A 17,069-nucleotide genomic window follows, 5' to 3' on the forward strand; every position below is an offset into this window, starting at 1 on the left:
ACTACAGTTCGTTACCACGAACTGTTTGACTATCAGGAAAGTTACACTTCTAGAGCTAAGTGATATTTTTTTTTCGCTCGTTTTCTGCTCATTTGTCACACACGTTTCTTATTTTCAAACTCGGCGCCCGCTAAGTGTAAATCTACCTAAGTGGATATGAAGGTCTTTATCATTGAAAATTGAGTTCCCGGATTTTTCTAACCTTTTAAACCGTGAAAAGACTTATTAGTTTCCACCTAACAAATTTAAAAAATCGGGTTTCCTTTTTAGCGTCCTTGGCACTTTAGATACATTTTGTTTTCAGTAAAGAGCAAATGACACTAGGACAGTAGTCAGACTCCCTTTGTGTTAATTTCTATTTGCTTTGTGCTTGCCTAGATTCCTCATTTTAATTTCTGTTTGTTTTGGGTTTCATTTATTTATTGATAGTAATTTTGTTCGTGCTTAGTTTGAATTGTTACGTTACTTTATTTCTGATCTTCTTAGGTTTCAATATGGTTCTATCTTTTTTTTGAAAAACTCATTTTGTGGAAAATATTCTTTGAATTAACTTATGTTCGTTTTTAATTGACATTTCTTGATTACTGGTTAATATAAGCAATTTGTAATTTGTCTGCTTAAAAAATAAAATGTCGGATAGTAGTTTGAAATTAGGACATGATTAGGACATTCAGTCAAACCTTTTTGTCAGAGGTAGTTTTGAGCAATAAATGTTTAATAATAGTAAACTAAAACATTTCAGGAGGATGGAAAGGAGTAGTGCTAACTGTATGAATTGAGAATCTGCGAAAGTCATGGTCTTCTACAGAGCAGAAGCCATTCTGACCCCAAACCTGTTGGGACACTTGAAAATACAAATATCTTAATCGAGCTCCTATTAAAATGGCCTTTATGTGTCACATTTTTTTTATAACAGTTTGTTTAAATATATGCACGTCAAAGTCATTTACTAAAAAGAATTATGTTTTGTTGTCTAAAATATTTGACATCACGAATCAATACAGCCAGATTTGTTTCTGTTTTGTCTCAACTGAAGTTCCGTTGTTCCTGAAATTGTAAACGAGGCGTCTAGATGGCCTGAAACTTTAAAGCAGATCAGGCTAAAAAAAAGAAAGAAAGAAAAAAAAAGCTTCGAATGGATAAAATAGCATTTTTCTTGAAACTTTATCGTCCTCGTTAAGGTACTCTAGGTTCAGTTATTACTTACCCTGAAAGTTTCACGTCGATCGAAAAAAACAACGTTTGGCTAATGTTGTGGTTTAACCAGAAAATCAGCGAAAATGGGTTGGCTCATTTTATTTCAAAATATTTTTTCTTATTAGATTCGTTCGGCCTAGCATACATGCCGAGTAAGTTAATAGCCGAACGGATATAAATAAATTTGGGCCTATTTTAGGCGTCTTGAATCCAAACAACGACTTTTTCCTATAGCTTGTCTTTATTGAGTTCCCCTTTTTTCTGCAACATGTCATTTTAGCCTAAGCCGATCTGAGAAAAAAAGAAGAAGAATGGGTAAAAGAAAAGAAAAAAAAAAATGATTGTCAAGTTTCAAGTGTCATTTATCGATGCAACCAATCTCTAAAATATTTTTGTGTTCATTGAGGTCTATTTTACCCTGCCTACAGGCACCAAGAGTAACAAACCTATCGGACACGAAGCAAAATTCAGGCCTTCTTTCGGTCATCTCAAACCAATACAGCCAAAATTAATTCAAGATTTTTTTCTTCATAGGGTTTTACCTAGACAACAGACTTATGAACTGTCATTTTCAAGCCAACTGTATAGACGAAATTTTTAGTGCACACCAAATCGTTTAGGCTTTATCCTGGAATTATCAAACATATTAAACTCAACCAACTGGCCTGAACAAGGATATCACGAGTCTTAACTGACAAGTAAGAAAAGTTCTGGGCTCGTTTTCTTACGAAATTATTGAGCTTTTGGGCGAAAAATTGCTCTTTCTGGGCAGCACTTTTTGAAAAGTGAACACAAAGCAGCAAAACTTGCATACTTTCGGGCTATAAACAAGTTCAAATGATATCAGATGAATTTAGTAAACAAACTGAAATAGCTATTCTAAATATTCTGAAATGTTTTTATTATGCTATTACCCCTCGACAATCCGAGTGCAGATAAATACAAGCAATCAGTACATCGTTCACAAAGCCTTAGTAAACATCAATGAGCCGACAGTAACCCTACAGAAAGTATTCTGGTACTCATGTATTATACGCGAAACACTCGAGAAGTGAAGCTTGGTTATTGCTAATAAAGGTTGGGTTGGGTTTGGTTACACTTCTAAAAATGTTGCTTCTCGTAAGAATAGAAAGTCGTGGTGTGTCCATTGACGCACTGTTTTGTTTTGGGCAACAGCCCCTTATCCTGGAAAAATATAATTGCCTGTTCTTCGGCTCTTGGCAAATCCCAAATCTTAATTTGAACATCCATGGTGAGACATTATATTCTTTCAATATGCATTGCAAACTAACCGATTATTGTCCTATCTGACCTTCGCGATCCAAATTCTCGAGTGTTTCTCGTATAATAGGAGCTTTCCCGACTTATAGTTTGCCACTGTTTGCAGAACCAAAATACTTTTATTGAGGCTTTAAACTAACATAGGCAAGTTTGTTTGCCTAAATTCAACTTGGATAATGGATTTCTTGCCACTTGGAAATTTTACTTCCTTGTTGTGAAGCAAATTTGACATTCATAATACATGAACGTCATCTAAGAGAAGTATAATTTTATAACACATTACAAGGTTTCCGTATAAAAAAAGGGAATAAAAATAGCGAAATCAATACTTCTCTGTGTTACGAATTTTAACATCATGGAATAAATAAAATTTTCAAAATCTATTAGATTGTCTGCGGTAATGAATTGCCAGGACAGAGTATTTAGTTGGAAGTTATTCAACGTAAGTTATTAGCATTGAAACATTTCAATAATTATATAAAAAAAGGACAACTTTATGAAAATTGTGCAAGAACCAGCTGAGTTGAAGCTGCAGACCACATACAAATTGTAGGTAACACAGACGCCTAGCTGAAATAATTTTATGGTACCAATCAATTTGGTGCTTGAGCTCGTCTAACCTCAGTTTTTCAGGCTTCTAGCACGCATTAACGTCATCATACGTGGCTTAAAAGCGCCCAGATACCCGACCTTACAAAAAAAAAAAAAAAAAAAAAAAAAAAAAAAAAAAAAAAAAAAAATTGCAAGGTGGTAAAGAATTGGCTAAGTTCCGACATAGTAGAAAACGCACCAAATTTTTATTTGGCGTAATAACCACACAAGTCCAGATTTGCTGCAAAATTGAACAATACTGAATCATTGAACAAATGAGCAAAGTCTTAAATAGGCGCGAAAACAGTTAAGTCGATATTGCTGAAATTCGGTAACCAGGCGCAAATATAGTAGCCAGATTTTCAGCGGAACATCTTTATTATTAAAAAAAAAAATTCCCTTTAACTTCAGGGGTAAGGTGAACGGGGACTGACGCTTCCCTTGTTTCTTGGGGTATATTCTATACCCGCTTGCATTCTGGCATTCAGTGGGTAAAAATTGAATTCATCCCCGTGTAAAAGTGTAAAACCGGTTCCAAGCATGAGAGAGACTATAATGCTAAATGCCGTGTTGAACTATACATCGCGATCAATGACTGTCGGAAAAAAGAAGGAAGTGTTCTTAAAACGAGCTGTGAAATTTTTTTTATAGAGACTCGATTTTAAAGGCAAACGAACTGTTGACTAAGGAGACTAAAACTGGTGATCGGTTTACGAAATGCGTTCAGGATGAGGATAATTTAATGGATATTGCTAAGCTGCTTGCACGATGCGCTAAAGAAAGGACAAAACTCCCCGAGTTCGTTATATTTCATCCCCAAGAAGTACCGGCCAGTGGAGCAGAAGTAGGTGCATGTGTTGTATCGCCAGTGAATGAAATGCGACAGTTCTCGATTTTTCTTGACCGCTACAACCAAGTTCTACTCCCATGACCGCCCGGCAATCCTGTAAGTGACGGAAGCCAACCTAATCCCGCCCCAGATAGACATTCTCCACTACCCTATTCCGTAGTTCTGAAGAACCCATCCCCCACTAACACGCCAGGAGAACAAAAACAATTTCTTAAGAGCACTTGCGAAGAAGACCTGTCGGTCGATGATGTTGAATTGAAAAGAAACCGATCTGAACGGCAGCTTGTTGTTAAAACCAAGGACAAGGCAGACAACATTGCTTATTCTATCAATCAGAAATCAAAAAGTGTAGAAGCGAAGGTGAGATCCCCAGTTTTTACCGGCGTAATCAAAAACATTCCAACCACGTATGATGCCGAAACGGTGAAAGCCTGCGTTTCAGGTTGCAAAAGGGCAGAGCAGTGTGGTGCTAGTCGAACCTATAAGTAGTACTTTCCCTCCCGTTATCAACTAGATCTGGCTATGAAAAGCCCGCCAAAACTAGATTTTTAACGTTTTCCGATTGAAGAATTTGTGCACCTCCCAAAACGATGCTACAATTGCCAGAAATCTGGTCACATTTCAGCGGCGTGCTCCGCTCCCCAGACTTGTCCACGTTGCGGCGTCCAAGGCCATACGTCGAATGCTAGTACCCCATGCACGAAACCAATTGGATGTGCAGCATGTAAATCGACAAAACATACATATCAGTCATTCCAATGCCCTGAGATGAAAAAGCAAATCAGAAAATCAAAATGCTCCGATGAATGAACAGAATACTAGGATTGTGTATTGAAATATGAATGGAGGTGTGTCTCGCAGAATCACCGTAATTGAAGAACTATGTCGACGTAGCGATATTCTGTACATCCAAGAACATTTGCTGACAAATGATAGCCTCAGCCTACTCGATTTTTCACACAATTATACATTTTATTTTGTACCATCCAAGTCTCGTCAACGCGGGAGGCCTTCTGGTGGACTAGTGATCGTATGTAGTTCTGCTGTTGATTCCGAGAGTCTTCATGCAGCTGAAAACTTTATGGCTATAAGGGTTGGGACCCTTTTGATTGGTAATGTCTACCTATCTACAAACTACAGTGACGAAGGATCGGAAAACCGATTCTTGAAAGCAGTGCAAGCTCTTGCAAAGTACCTCAAGACTACTAGGGTGTCCAAATTGGAATGCGTTATAGTTGGAGACTACAACTGTAGCCTAATTGACGACTCGTCTCCTTGGACCCAGCTGATCCTAAGTGCACTTGAAAGTCGGTATCGTGTGCTCCCAAAAGAAAGAGATTTCCCATTTGTACAAACTAGTGGTTCAGTCTGAAATATAGAGCAAGTCGCATGCACACCAAACGTGAGTGGCAGAGTGAGCGTGCTAATGGGAACTCCGCCGAACACATCCCAATTGAAGCATTTGTTAATGTGTGTATCCAAAAGGCCAAAAGTATATCACAGTGGCATGAAATAAAAGGTTGTTCGAAGGCCGACTTCTCGGCTTATCGGAAAGTGCTTGACACGACGCTTCAGAAGATCAGCATGCCATTTAGTCTACAACATGTCAACATGCAAAGGAATATCCAGGAAACTATAATAGAGGTTAATGCCTTCTGTGCTGAAATCACCCACACACTACTAACCACAGAAGAGGCTGCTATTACCGTTAGGAAAATTCGTAAAGGTACTGATATCACGGGTTCTCAAAGAATCTAGAGCTAGTGAAAGCATGTCAGGATGCTAAGTTCTGGTTCTCAGTGTAGAGGAAAGTGGTTGTCCTAAATCCGGTATTTCGAATTGTCTCCGTAATCCATAATTCGATGTAACTGCAAATGCCTTCAAGCTGAAGAAGAAAAGGTGGCGCGGAGTTGACGGTTTGTGTGCACTTCACCTTGTGAAATGTACTCGTCTTTTGTATGAAATGTTAACATTATTGCACCAGATGATAATGGTAGTCGGTTTTGTACCCGGTGTTTTCTGTACAGGGCAACTTACGCCCATCCTGAAAAAAGGGAAGCCAGCTAACATATGCTCCTCGTATCGCCCAATTACAGTGTCGCCAGTTTTATGCAAGCTTCTAGAAATGGTTATATTGTCAAATGCCAAACCACAAGTTTGGTTTTACGGTAGGGCTCGGTTGCGGTGATTCTCTGTTCGCCCTTGCTGCTATTTCGTCTGTTCTGAGGCAATGAACGATCCACTAGTTATAGGCTCTTTTGATGTGAGCCGGGCTTTTGACTCGTCGGTGTGCGCGCAGATCCTTCTAGAAACGTATAAACAAGGGCTAAATTTGTGTCTTGTCAGAGTATTATATTATATGTACAATAACCTTAGAGCGCAAATCAAAATATCCTCAAATCCAGTCGAATCCGCTGTTGTACCGGTCCGTAAAGGAGTCAGGCCAGGTTCGGTTGTATCTCCGAGTTTGTGCAGCAATAGTGTTCTGCCGGCGTAGGCCCGAGTAGCTTCGCCTTGTGTTTCAAAAGGGATTGATGTTTCGTTGATGACGTATGATGACGACTTACTTAATTTGAACAGGTCTGCTGATCGACTATCGAAAAATTTTGATGTGTTGAATAGGTATACAATAACGTAGGTTTGTCGTTTAGTGTGTCAAAATCTGCCGACTTGTTTTTCAATGTGGAGCACTGTAATGAAGAAATGCCTTCGGGCGGTTAAGTTGTGAAACCATCTGAGAGTATTACCTATCTTGGTTTACCAATCGGTGGAAGCCTCCACCGCGACGCTGCTTGTGCCCCACGTAGAAGCGAAAATCCGGATTGCGTTCGGGACAATTATTGGTAACAGACGTCGGTTCTGCCGTAAATATCTTGCGTCGCTGTATAATACCATTGCCCTTCCACATGTACTGCTATATAGCACCTTTTTGGAAATACCTGTCGTTCGCACAATGTCCAAAAGTAAGATTTCTGTTTTTCAATTCGCGAAGTTCCTCCTGAGACTTTCGCCATGGACGAGTAACTCCTATATCATGCGTAATTATGAATGGGTAATGGGAAGAGCGAACCCATGGCTAGCCATCCTGTGCCAGTAGTTTTGCTAACGCACATAATATGTATATATGTTTGGTGATGTTCCCTAGTGTGACTTTTTTTTCTTTTTTCTTTGTTATACTTCGTTTTAATTCCATGTGAATTTTCGGACAATAAAATTACTTACTAACTATAGCCCAAATCGATACAATTACTAGCCCAAACACAGCGATCGCTATTATAGCCCAAAGTTTCGTCCTTTTTTAGGCGAAATTATCGAATTGTTAATTCAAATATTTAGGAGGAAAAAAATACAATCCTCATATCAGATAACCAATACACGAGCATAAATTAAATGCGAAATAAGAACCCTACGAAACGACCTAACTAAATGCTTGGATACTGAAACAAGAATTAAAATCTATGTAGACCTTTCGAGGGAGCAGGTTAAAAACACTGGATGGACATGTCAGTATTTTCATTAAGACAGTCAAGAGAGTTAGCTGTCTTTGGCCCTGTCATATTGCATGTTTCTTCAGTCAGAACAGTACACCATCTTAGTGAACTCCTAAATGCCGCAACTAAAAGCCATTATGCTGCAATGACAATCTGAAGCAAAGAAGATGAAGAAGAAAAAAACGATAGAAACAAAGAATTACCAATAATCAGAGTATTTTTTTCAATTATTGTTTTTTCAAATTCTCAAAGCACCTCCTAGGACAGCTTCGATTAAAAACTAAAAATAAAAAGGAGCAACAGATAATGACATTCTTGACAAGTGCTACTTTCAAATCAGGTAACCACACGATTTTGACGTTTCAGAATTGTGACTTCAGCAGAAAGCTCAAATTTTAAAACAAAAGCTAAGAGCTCACATGACACTTGTGACGAGGCAAGAAGAGCTAAGAGCCAATAGATCAGATGGTATGAGCTCTAACAAAATTCTATGAATCAATGGATTGATTTAAAAGGAAAATAAGAGGCTTAATGCTGGTCAGGATTTAAAATAAGAGCTATGAGTAACGATGTCCTTCTAAATGTCAAAATTCATTAAGATCCGATCACCCACTCGTAAGTTATAAATACCTATTTTTTTCTAATTTTTCCTCTCCCTCTAGCCCCCCAGATGGTCGAATATGGGAAAACGACTTTATCAAGTCAATTTGTGCAGCTCCCTGATACGCCTGCCAATTTTCATCGTCCTAGCACGTCCAGAAGTACCAAACTCGCCAAATAACCGAACACCTCCCCCCAAGTCCTCCAAAGAGAGCAAATCCAGTACAGTTCCGTCAATAACGTATCAAGGACATTTGCTTCTTCTATCCACCCAGCTTCATCCCAATGCCTCCACTCAAAACTTTTTCCAAGATTTCCGATTTCCCCCTCCAGCTCCCCCCAATATCAACAGATCTGGTCGGGATTTGAAATAAGAGCTCCGAGACATGAATTCCTTCTAAATATCAAATTTTATGAAGATCCGATCACCTATTCGTAAGGTAAAAATACCCCAATTTTCACATTTTCCATGAATTCCGGTTTCCCCCTCCAACTCCTCCCAATGTCACAGGATCTGGTCGGAATTTAAGACCCCCCGAAAATAGTGCCAGATCGAAATGATAAGTGTACCATTGAAATTTACATGACTAAAAACCCTTTATAACTGATTTACGGTTTCTCATCTCAAAGTAGAAGCAAGATATAAGCAATTTATTTCTTGCCGTAGGGCCTTGTTCCGCCGGGAGTTCCTGTGCACTCTTCACGGTAAAGGTCCCTAATCCTAATCATTACGTTAAATCTAACACAAGGATCAAAATAAAGCGTTAGAAGACAGGCCAGTAGCTCTTACCAAGTCCTTAAAAAGTGTGAGATTGAAGACAGATTTACCGAAGTTACGTGCAGTAACTATTACTCGAATTTTGTTTAAATTCAAGTTTGTTTGGGCATCTAGCAGCCACGATCGGAAATAAGAAGGGGGCACCCACAGTTCAAGACATATTATAATATTGTGGCTGAAGAATCCAAAGGAGGTAAATGATCAGGCAGTGAGAAGTGAGTTTTCACTTCTAAACAAAGACTTCGTTTAGGATTCAATGTGATCATCGCTGTCACTTGTCCCCCAAGAGTAGATTTTGTTGTTCGTTTTCATTGATCATTCCTTCAGATGTCCTTTCCATACCTTTTGCTTTAGATAACTTCGCAGAACACACTGCCTTTCCATGACGAAAGTAAAACAGTTCAAAATAGGGATGAAACTTTTTATTACAGTTCATCATCAGCAGTAAAACTGCTGATGATGAGCATACTGTATATGTGTTCGAAATATCCAGTTAAATTTTATATCTGGTCACTGTCAATAAAAAGGTTTCATCCCTATTTTGAACTGTTTTGCTTTAGTCGTTTAAAGTCATCATCCAATATAATTTCGTAAGACGTCATCACTACGAAAAAACGTCTTTTCCAGTTTGAAACAAGAGATCGCTGTACAAAATTTTTGTTTGGAATTAAATGTGATTTTTGCTGTCGTTTGTACCATGTGTTTTGCTTTAGCTCTTGCGATTTTCACTTTCGCTTGTTTTCTAAACACATTTGTTTGTGCATCATTTTCATTAAGCAGCCCCTTAAACATATTTTCCATACACTTTGCTTTAGCTTTTTGGATACGTCTTGTCACATTTTATGATCTGGACTGTTGGACAAAAATTCCTTCTTGACGTATCTTGTCCAACCGTTTAAAATTAAATCATGTCATGTTGTTTGTACTTGGTTTAAGCAAACAGACCTTACATTAGAATTGGCGCCTTGTAAAATTACAACTTTATAACTCCGTTGCTTAGTGTTTCGGTTATTATTGGCCCGTCTCTACGTCTTTCGGTGCTGGATGTGGTTTACCACTTCTGCACCACACCTAACCATAGCACCTCTGGGCCCCAGCGCGGCTACGCGGCAAGCTTGTATATATATTGATTCTCATTGTCGCTTGTTTTCTAACCGTAGACTCTTCTTGATGTCATGACGTTACCATAGGCTCGATACAACCACCCTGGGATAAATTCAAATTCTCTCTTAAAGTTGTGACCTACTTAGTTCGTTTTTGTAAGAAGAAATGTCAATATGGCAGTAAAAAAAAATAAAAATAAACTAAACAAAACAAACTATATAGCTCATTTTGAGGCCTGGCCCCGGTGCGGCTACGCAGCAGGCTTGTATATATTGATTCTCGTTGTCGCTTGTCTTCTAATCACAGACAAGTGAGCCTCTTCTTGATGTCATGGTGTCACCATAGGTTCGATAAAACCACACTGGGAAATAATACAAATTCTTTCTTAAAGTTGTGAGCGTTTTAGGTCGTATTTGTGGCCAGAAATTTCTTTTTGCCAGTTTCTAGAAAACAAACAAACTATGTAACCGACTTCAAGGCCAGGCCCCGGCACTCGGCATGTGTCAGGCTTGTATATATTGAATCTCGATGTAAGCACCAACCTCCAAATAAGTCACCTTTGTTCTCTACTCTTTCTCGAGAAAACGGAGGACTCCACAGGGAACTCATATATATGGTCCGAATGATTTGTAATTAACAGTTGCGTAGTTTATGGCATCTTTGTAGGTTTGTGCTGGGTTTTGCGCCACATTTTATTGGCGTCAAAGACTGTGATGGCGTTGTTCTTCTAGCTTAATATTTGTTTCATCTTCACGTTTATTTCTGACTCGTTTTAAACTTCGCTGTCGCTTGTCTTGTAACAGCACAATTCTTTGTTCTTCGCTTCATTTTTGACACGTTCTGATACTTGCTTTCTCTCTATCGTTTGTAATTCTCGCTGCCGCTTATCTTCTAACCTCATAATTCTTTAATATCTCTGTGGCATATGTTTTAACCGCATATTTCTTTATTATTCACTTTCATTTTCAAGAGAAAAAAAATATATACGCAATTATTGCTTGTTTAAAGAGCTAAGATATAAAGGTCAAAATAACGGTCCAATTTATTTAGTAAAAGAAAGAAATGAAATGAAACAAAATACCTGAAAAGGCTGTCTGTTACCAACAGGGTATCGACAGCCTGTGCTTCGGCAGCAGCAGCTACGTGATCGTACCCATAAAACGCTCTACTTTGGTCAATACCAAGCATTTGGTTGAAGTCTCTCAATGATTGGACTTCCGCCGCAGCTTTTGTATCAGAAAGCCGACTCAACACAGCTGGATCTTGAAGAATTTCTAAAAAGGAGAGACTTTGATAAAATTAAATAAAAATAAACAAGTTTCTTCAAATGAAAGAAAGAACAAGATTAAAACATAACTTGAACGGGAATTATTCCGTATATGAGGGAATGGCCCTCTTCTTAATCCACTCCCTCCTTCCGCTCTTTACGGTAAAGTTTTATAGTGCTATTCTGAAGAGCATTTGTGAGTGGAACAAACGCGCAACCTATCGCCTTTTAAAATAATTGAAATGTAAACTTTATTGCCTGGAGTAAATGTATAGCAATAAACTCTTTCGTCCATGAAATATTGTGAAAAACACCTTTTATTCCATTCTAATTCTTCTGCGCGTTAGCAGTCCTTCTTAAAACATTGGAGCAAAAATCAAACTTTATCGTAAGAGCGGGGAGCTAGGGAAGGGCAATCCCAAAATGCACGGAATAATTTATGCTCGTTTTTTAAGTTTAAATGTCGCTGTTTATTCTAATAAAAAAAAAAAACATGCGTTATTACATAATTTCTGCTAGGTTTATTATCATACCAAGCTAAATTCGTTGAGGGGTACACCTCCCTCTAACCCAACCCTTTAAATCGAAATTCAACTTTTGCAGAAAAATATTTCGCGAAACCGAGCTGATTTAATGCATTTTCTTTCCAAACATGAACTATTGTTTCGGCAATTTATTGTCTACTAAAAGTGAACCTATCTACTTGATCGATCTTCTCGTTACCGAACATTACCTCTTCACCTTCATTTATTCCTAGTCTAAGCGACTTGTGCTTTTAACATTAATTTCCAAACCTATTCTTGCACTCTCAACTTTCAAAACCTAAAAAAAATCATTCATTTTGCTAATATTTCACCTAGGACATTCAAATCATCTGGGTAATTTAGTTTTACAATTTTAAATAGTTATTTCGGAAGGTAATTTTCCTTGACATTTTAACTTCCCATTTGATTCCATGCTCTTCCATAGCCTATGTCGTGTTATTATTAATGAAACTTATAAAATAACCATATTTGAGAAATATAACAAATAAACTTGAAACAAAAGAAACTACTATGAAAGAATGAACCAAATATAAAACAAAAAAAACAACAATGAATGATGAAATCAAATTTAAAAGAAACTAAATTATCACAAGTAAGAACAGAGTCAATCTCCCCAAAAGGCTTAAAACGCCATAATAAAAGGTTAGATTACTTCCACAGTCCCCAATTGACGTTTTCAGGGTTTTCACATACGATAAAAAAAATTCAGAAAAGGTTTAATTTACGGATTAATTTCTATGTACTTTTGATTGAAATGAAACCAAAAGGAAAGCCAATAATAAAAATAAGCCTATTTAAAATCATAAAAGCAAACTGGGAGTCACAAATGTACTTATTCAAGGAAATTGTTTTTGCTTTCGTTTAGATTAGGTTATAATTTTGATGAAATGAAATCAAAAAAGAAAATACTGAAAAAACGTCTTTTGAAATAGTAAAACTCAATTGAAAATGACAAATGGAGTGTATTAACAAATAGGTTTTTCTCCCTCGTAAAGTTAATTAATATTTATTTTTTTGTTGTTGTTGTCGATGGTATGACAAAAAAGCAAACGATTCAAAATCTGCTTGATGGGGTGACAACCCCATTCTTACTGATTTTATTTGCTGTTCCTTTTTAGTATGACTTTATTATTCAAATAAATTTCTGATTCTCTTAGGAATTCGATCGTTCATTCACAGTAATTTCCGTTCGTTTTAAGCGCAACTTGATGATCCATTTTAGTTTCTGTTCGCTTTAGGGTTCATTTTTTCCGTCAAAGGAATTTTGTGCGCTTAAATTTGGCTGATTATGTGACTTTACAGAGTAGCCATGCGGAGAGATGGGGGTTCAAAGGTGGCAAGAGTAGTATCCCCTTTTGGATTCCGAAACATCTATCCTTATCCTACCATTACGACGACAGCCGGCAGTCGTCTTTTGCTTGTTACACAACAATTTCATTGATTCTTTAAAAACTTCAGTTTTTCTTATTTTTGTTACGTTTTTTTCTTATTGATATTTCAGTTTCTTTCAAGACGTTTGTCTTAGGGAACTTTTGTAATCTAAAGATTTTTATCCACATTAGGATTTGAAAGAGATCTCCCCTCAATAGAGTTGAACGCTCGACAGCTGGACTATGAAAGTCTTTCTAATATTATTATTCGGCTAATACTTTCTACGTTATAACCTATTCGAGGCCCGGTGAATTCTCTATCCCGGTTACTGAAACGATTAAGATGATCGCATGTTTTCAACCCTTTCCAAATGAGAGCACAAAAGCATCCCAATGCTACTGATTATTGCTCTATTAGATGCATCAGCTTGTTACAGTGTCATTAATTTTCTAACGTGACACAGACGGGTTCAGTTAGCTATTGAATCAGTGAAATGTTACATAGGATTGGTTTCAAATATTTCATTGCGTAAATGATTACTTATTGAAGATTCATCCTGGAACAAAGAATCTAAAGGACACAGGCTTTTGTACATACAAATTTCATTAATTAAAAAGCTGTAATATCATGAAATCACAGACAAAGCAGTTGAAACTCAACAGATGGGGAAAAACGTGAAAAGTTTATAAAGGATAAAGAACAACGAAATCACAGAAAAAGCAGTTAAAACTAAATAATCGGAAAAACAAAACGTGAAAATAACCTGACATAGGATAAAATATAAGCAAAAACAAGCACGAATTAAAGAAAGGCGGGGTCTTAGCAAGCGATTCAAGGGAGGGAAGGGTGGAGGGTTGTCATTAAATGCTACGTTTATTTGAGCCAAGACTATGCATATTTTACACCACCGTGACAATATGTGGCTGGTACACCCCCTAGCAACAAATCCCAGAGGGAAGGCTTGCTATTAGAGATAAATTTAATTCATATTAAGAGTTGTTTCTAATGAAAAGAGAGGTTTTAATGAAAATGCCGCCTGCCATTGAGCCAATACTATACATATTCACGCCACCTTGAAAATATGTGGCTGGCCCACGCCCTAGCAACTCATTCCAGAGGGGAGGCTTGTTATTAGAGATAGATTTAAACCATATCAAGAGCTATTTCTGAGAGGTTTTAATGGAAACACTACGTTTCTTTGGGCCAAGGCTATGCATACTCAAGCCATCGTAATAATTTGTGGCTAACCCACCCTAGCAAGTAACTCCAGAGGGGGAGAGTTGTTGTTAGAGATACATTTAAAACATATTAAGAGTTTTTTCTGAGAGGTCTTAATGAAAATGCCTCATTTGTTTGACTGGTTGTTAGATTTCAGTCCCCCTCACCACCAAAAAATTCTTTTAAAACATCCCACCTTAACTTTAAGCAGTAGAACTTGTTAATCCATGTAATTCACACCACCCTGTCACACTATGGATGGCACATGGAACCCTCTGGCATTTTTATTCGTTCCAAAGGCATTTTTCGGATATTTTCATGATAAAAATATGATTTAAATCCAATGGTTCGGGTTTTTCAAGCCAACCTCAGCGTGATACACCATCTCAATTCACGCCACCGTGCCACACTATTACTGAACCGTCGGCACACTTTAGCACCCCCTCATAGTTCCTATGACTTTATCCAGATATTTTCCCATTGAAAATCATGCATTAAATCCATTGGTTCACGTTTTCGCAACCCAACCCTCCGTGATGCACCCTGCCGTTTCATACCACCGTACCCCACTATTACTGGCCCTCTGGCACCCCCTCATCATTCCTAAGACATTTTCCAGATATTTTTTTTAATAATGCATAAAATGCATTGGTTCATTTTTGCAAGCTACTCTCAACGTGATATACCATGTCAATTCACACCGCCGCGCCAGTAGTATAATAGTATGAAGGTCGAGCAGACATACATCCTATCATTCGGAGCAGACACATATCACATCATTTTGAGCTGACACACATCCCATTACTTTAAGCACACACATAAGGCGTTATCACAGTTTCCGGTTGATAAGGAAATCCCTTGGAAATAATAAAATCTGAGTTTCGTTTTCTAAGTATTTCGTTCAATAATTGAAGTGATCTTGAAGTGACATGATGTTTAATAAACGAAGTTTTGATACGGATTCTAATAAACAATTGGAAGAGATTTTTTTTGTACTCAAATGGTATCGAGCAAACTGGTTCTTTTGACGGCCATTGACACTTGTTTTCGGTATCGAAATTTGTAACAGCACCAAAAACTGTAATGACTACAGCTGGCCAGGTACCCTCTTTTTAATCTAATGTTCCCAAGCAGACTGGTTTTCCATTACCGGGTTTGCACACGAGTCTGGGCCCTCATGTCCCCCTAGAACATCAGAATACCCATACCCCAGCGAATTTTTGCCCCCCCCCAGTTTCTTTTAACGTGGATTTTTTGGGACTTTTTTTTTGGTTCGGGGAACATGTTGTTTTGGATTTGTTTTATGCGTCTGCCCCCGTGATACTCTATGGCTGGTCATCGACACTACTTAGTTTATTGTATGTTTTAGATCAATATTTTTTGTACGAAAGGAATTGCGAATCGACATTTGGTCAGAAAAAGAATAATAAAAATGGATAGAAGTAGCAGAGGAGGCTCGCAAATCAGCAATAAAAGCAGTCCAGCTTATATGCAGAACCAGATTGATGAATATACGTACAAACCTGATAAGTTTTAGCTAGTTTCAGGTAAAGTTCAGGTAAAGTTAAGACTCAGATAAATACTGAGTGGAATTTCAAATCTACCATTTTTGGGACCACCTAGCTCGCAGCTAAAAAACACCAAACAGGAAACAACCAAAGCTCTTTTTGTCAGATACCAATACAAGTATGAAGATATATAGACAAGTAAGAGAGAACTTCCTTCCAAAAATTTCGTCAGGATATTTCTTTGGAAAATAAACAGTGAACATTATCGCATTCAATACTTCAGGGCCAAAAAAGTTACCCAAGACTGTAGCCAGACTACTAGATAATATTTTTTCTTTATTAGCCAAACCAAACCGCAGCACCTAGAATTTGAATGGCAGAAAAATATATTACACAGAGGAGCATCTTAGTAGATCAAACTCATTGCTTGGCAGGACGTATTTCTGGAGACGAGGCAAGTCAACAAATAGAGTTCGTTAAGAGTTCACAACAGGTTAAGCTTCGATAATATTTTTACACCCATGGTCTTAAAAAGAGACAGAGCAACTGGAAACTTAAAAGTATAGCGATGTTCACTCGAGGAATAGCGAGAACCATGCTCCCGCGCCTTTGTACAAGGAATGCAATTAACAGTGCACAAAAAGCAACATCTGAAACTATATACAGTTTATCTACCATCATCAAATCTGAAAGGTAATACCAGAAATGATAGGCCTTACATTTTGGCTAAATATATAGTGCTATGCCTTACGTTTCGTATTATATAGGTCTTCCCTCTTTTGGTTATTTTGGAAACCTTTAGATTTGAATGTACTGATGATTTGCCGATTCCATCTCAAACATTATTTCAGTAAATGCCAATATTGCTAATAACCTCAATTTCTTCATTACCTTTCTATATGAAAAAGAAGCGGTTCGTGACTGGTAGACAAATTGCTCACTATTGATTTTACCTTCATGATCACGTCTAATCGAGAGATTTCCTTGCTGGAAATTTTAGAGTACAGTTCAACATGAAAGCAAGGCCAAATTTATACCAAATTCAAACAAGAATTTATTTTTCCACTCAATAGTATTTACACAACTTCTTTTGAATATTCACCAAGCAGTACCTTAATTTTGTATCAAATATAAAATAGTAGGTCATAAAACTTGAGATCGAACAAGTAGTTTTTACAGATTAGTTTAATCGTTCTTCTCGGAGACTCTGGAAACAAGTAAAACAATAGACTAGCTTCAATTAATCGAAATATCAAGCAGAAGGAATT

The 17,069-nt window shown here is 37.5% G+C and overlaps 1 protein-coding gene across 1 annotated transcript in view; it reads right to left on the bottom strand.

Annotated features, from left to right (window-relative positions):
• The window catches only part of LOC136032022 (protein pelota-like), a 252,051-nt gene that overhangs the window by 48,576 nt on the left and 186,406 nt on the right, over positions 1-17,069 (bottom strand). The window contains exon 8 of the mRNA XM_065712099.1: positions 10,974-11,166. Coding sequence (XP_065568171.1) covers positions 10,974-11,166 — 193 coding nt within the window. The remainder of the gene's footprint in view (positions 1-10,973; positions 11,167-17,069) is intronic.

Source organism: Artemia franciscana, chromosome 10 (assembly GCF_032884065.1).
Source record: "Artemia franciscana chromosome 10, ASM3288406v1, whole genome shotgun sequence".
Lineage (NCBI taxonomy): Eukaryota > Metazoa > Arthropoda > Branchiopoda > Anostraca > Artemiidae > Artemia > Artemia franciscana.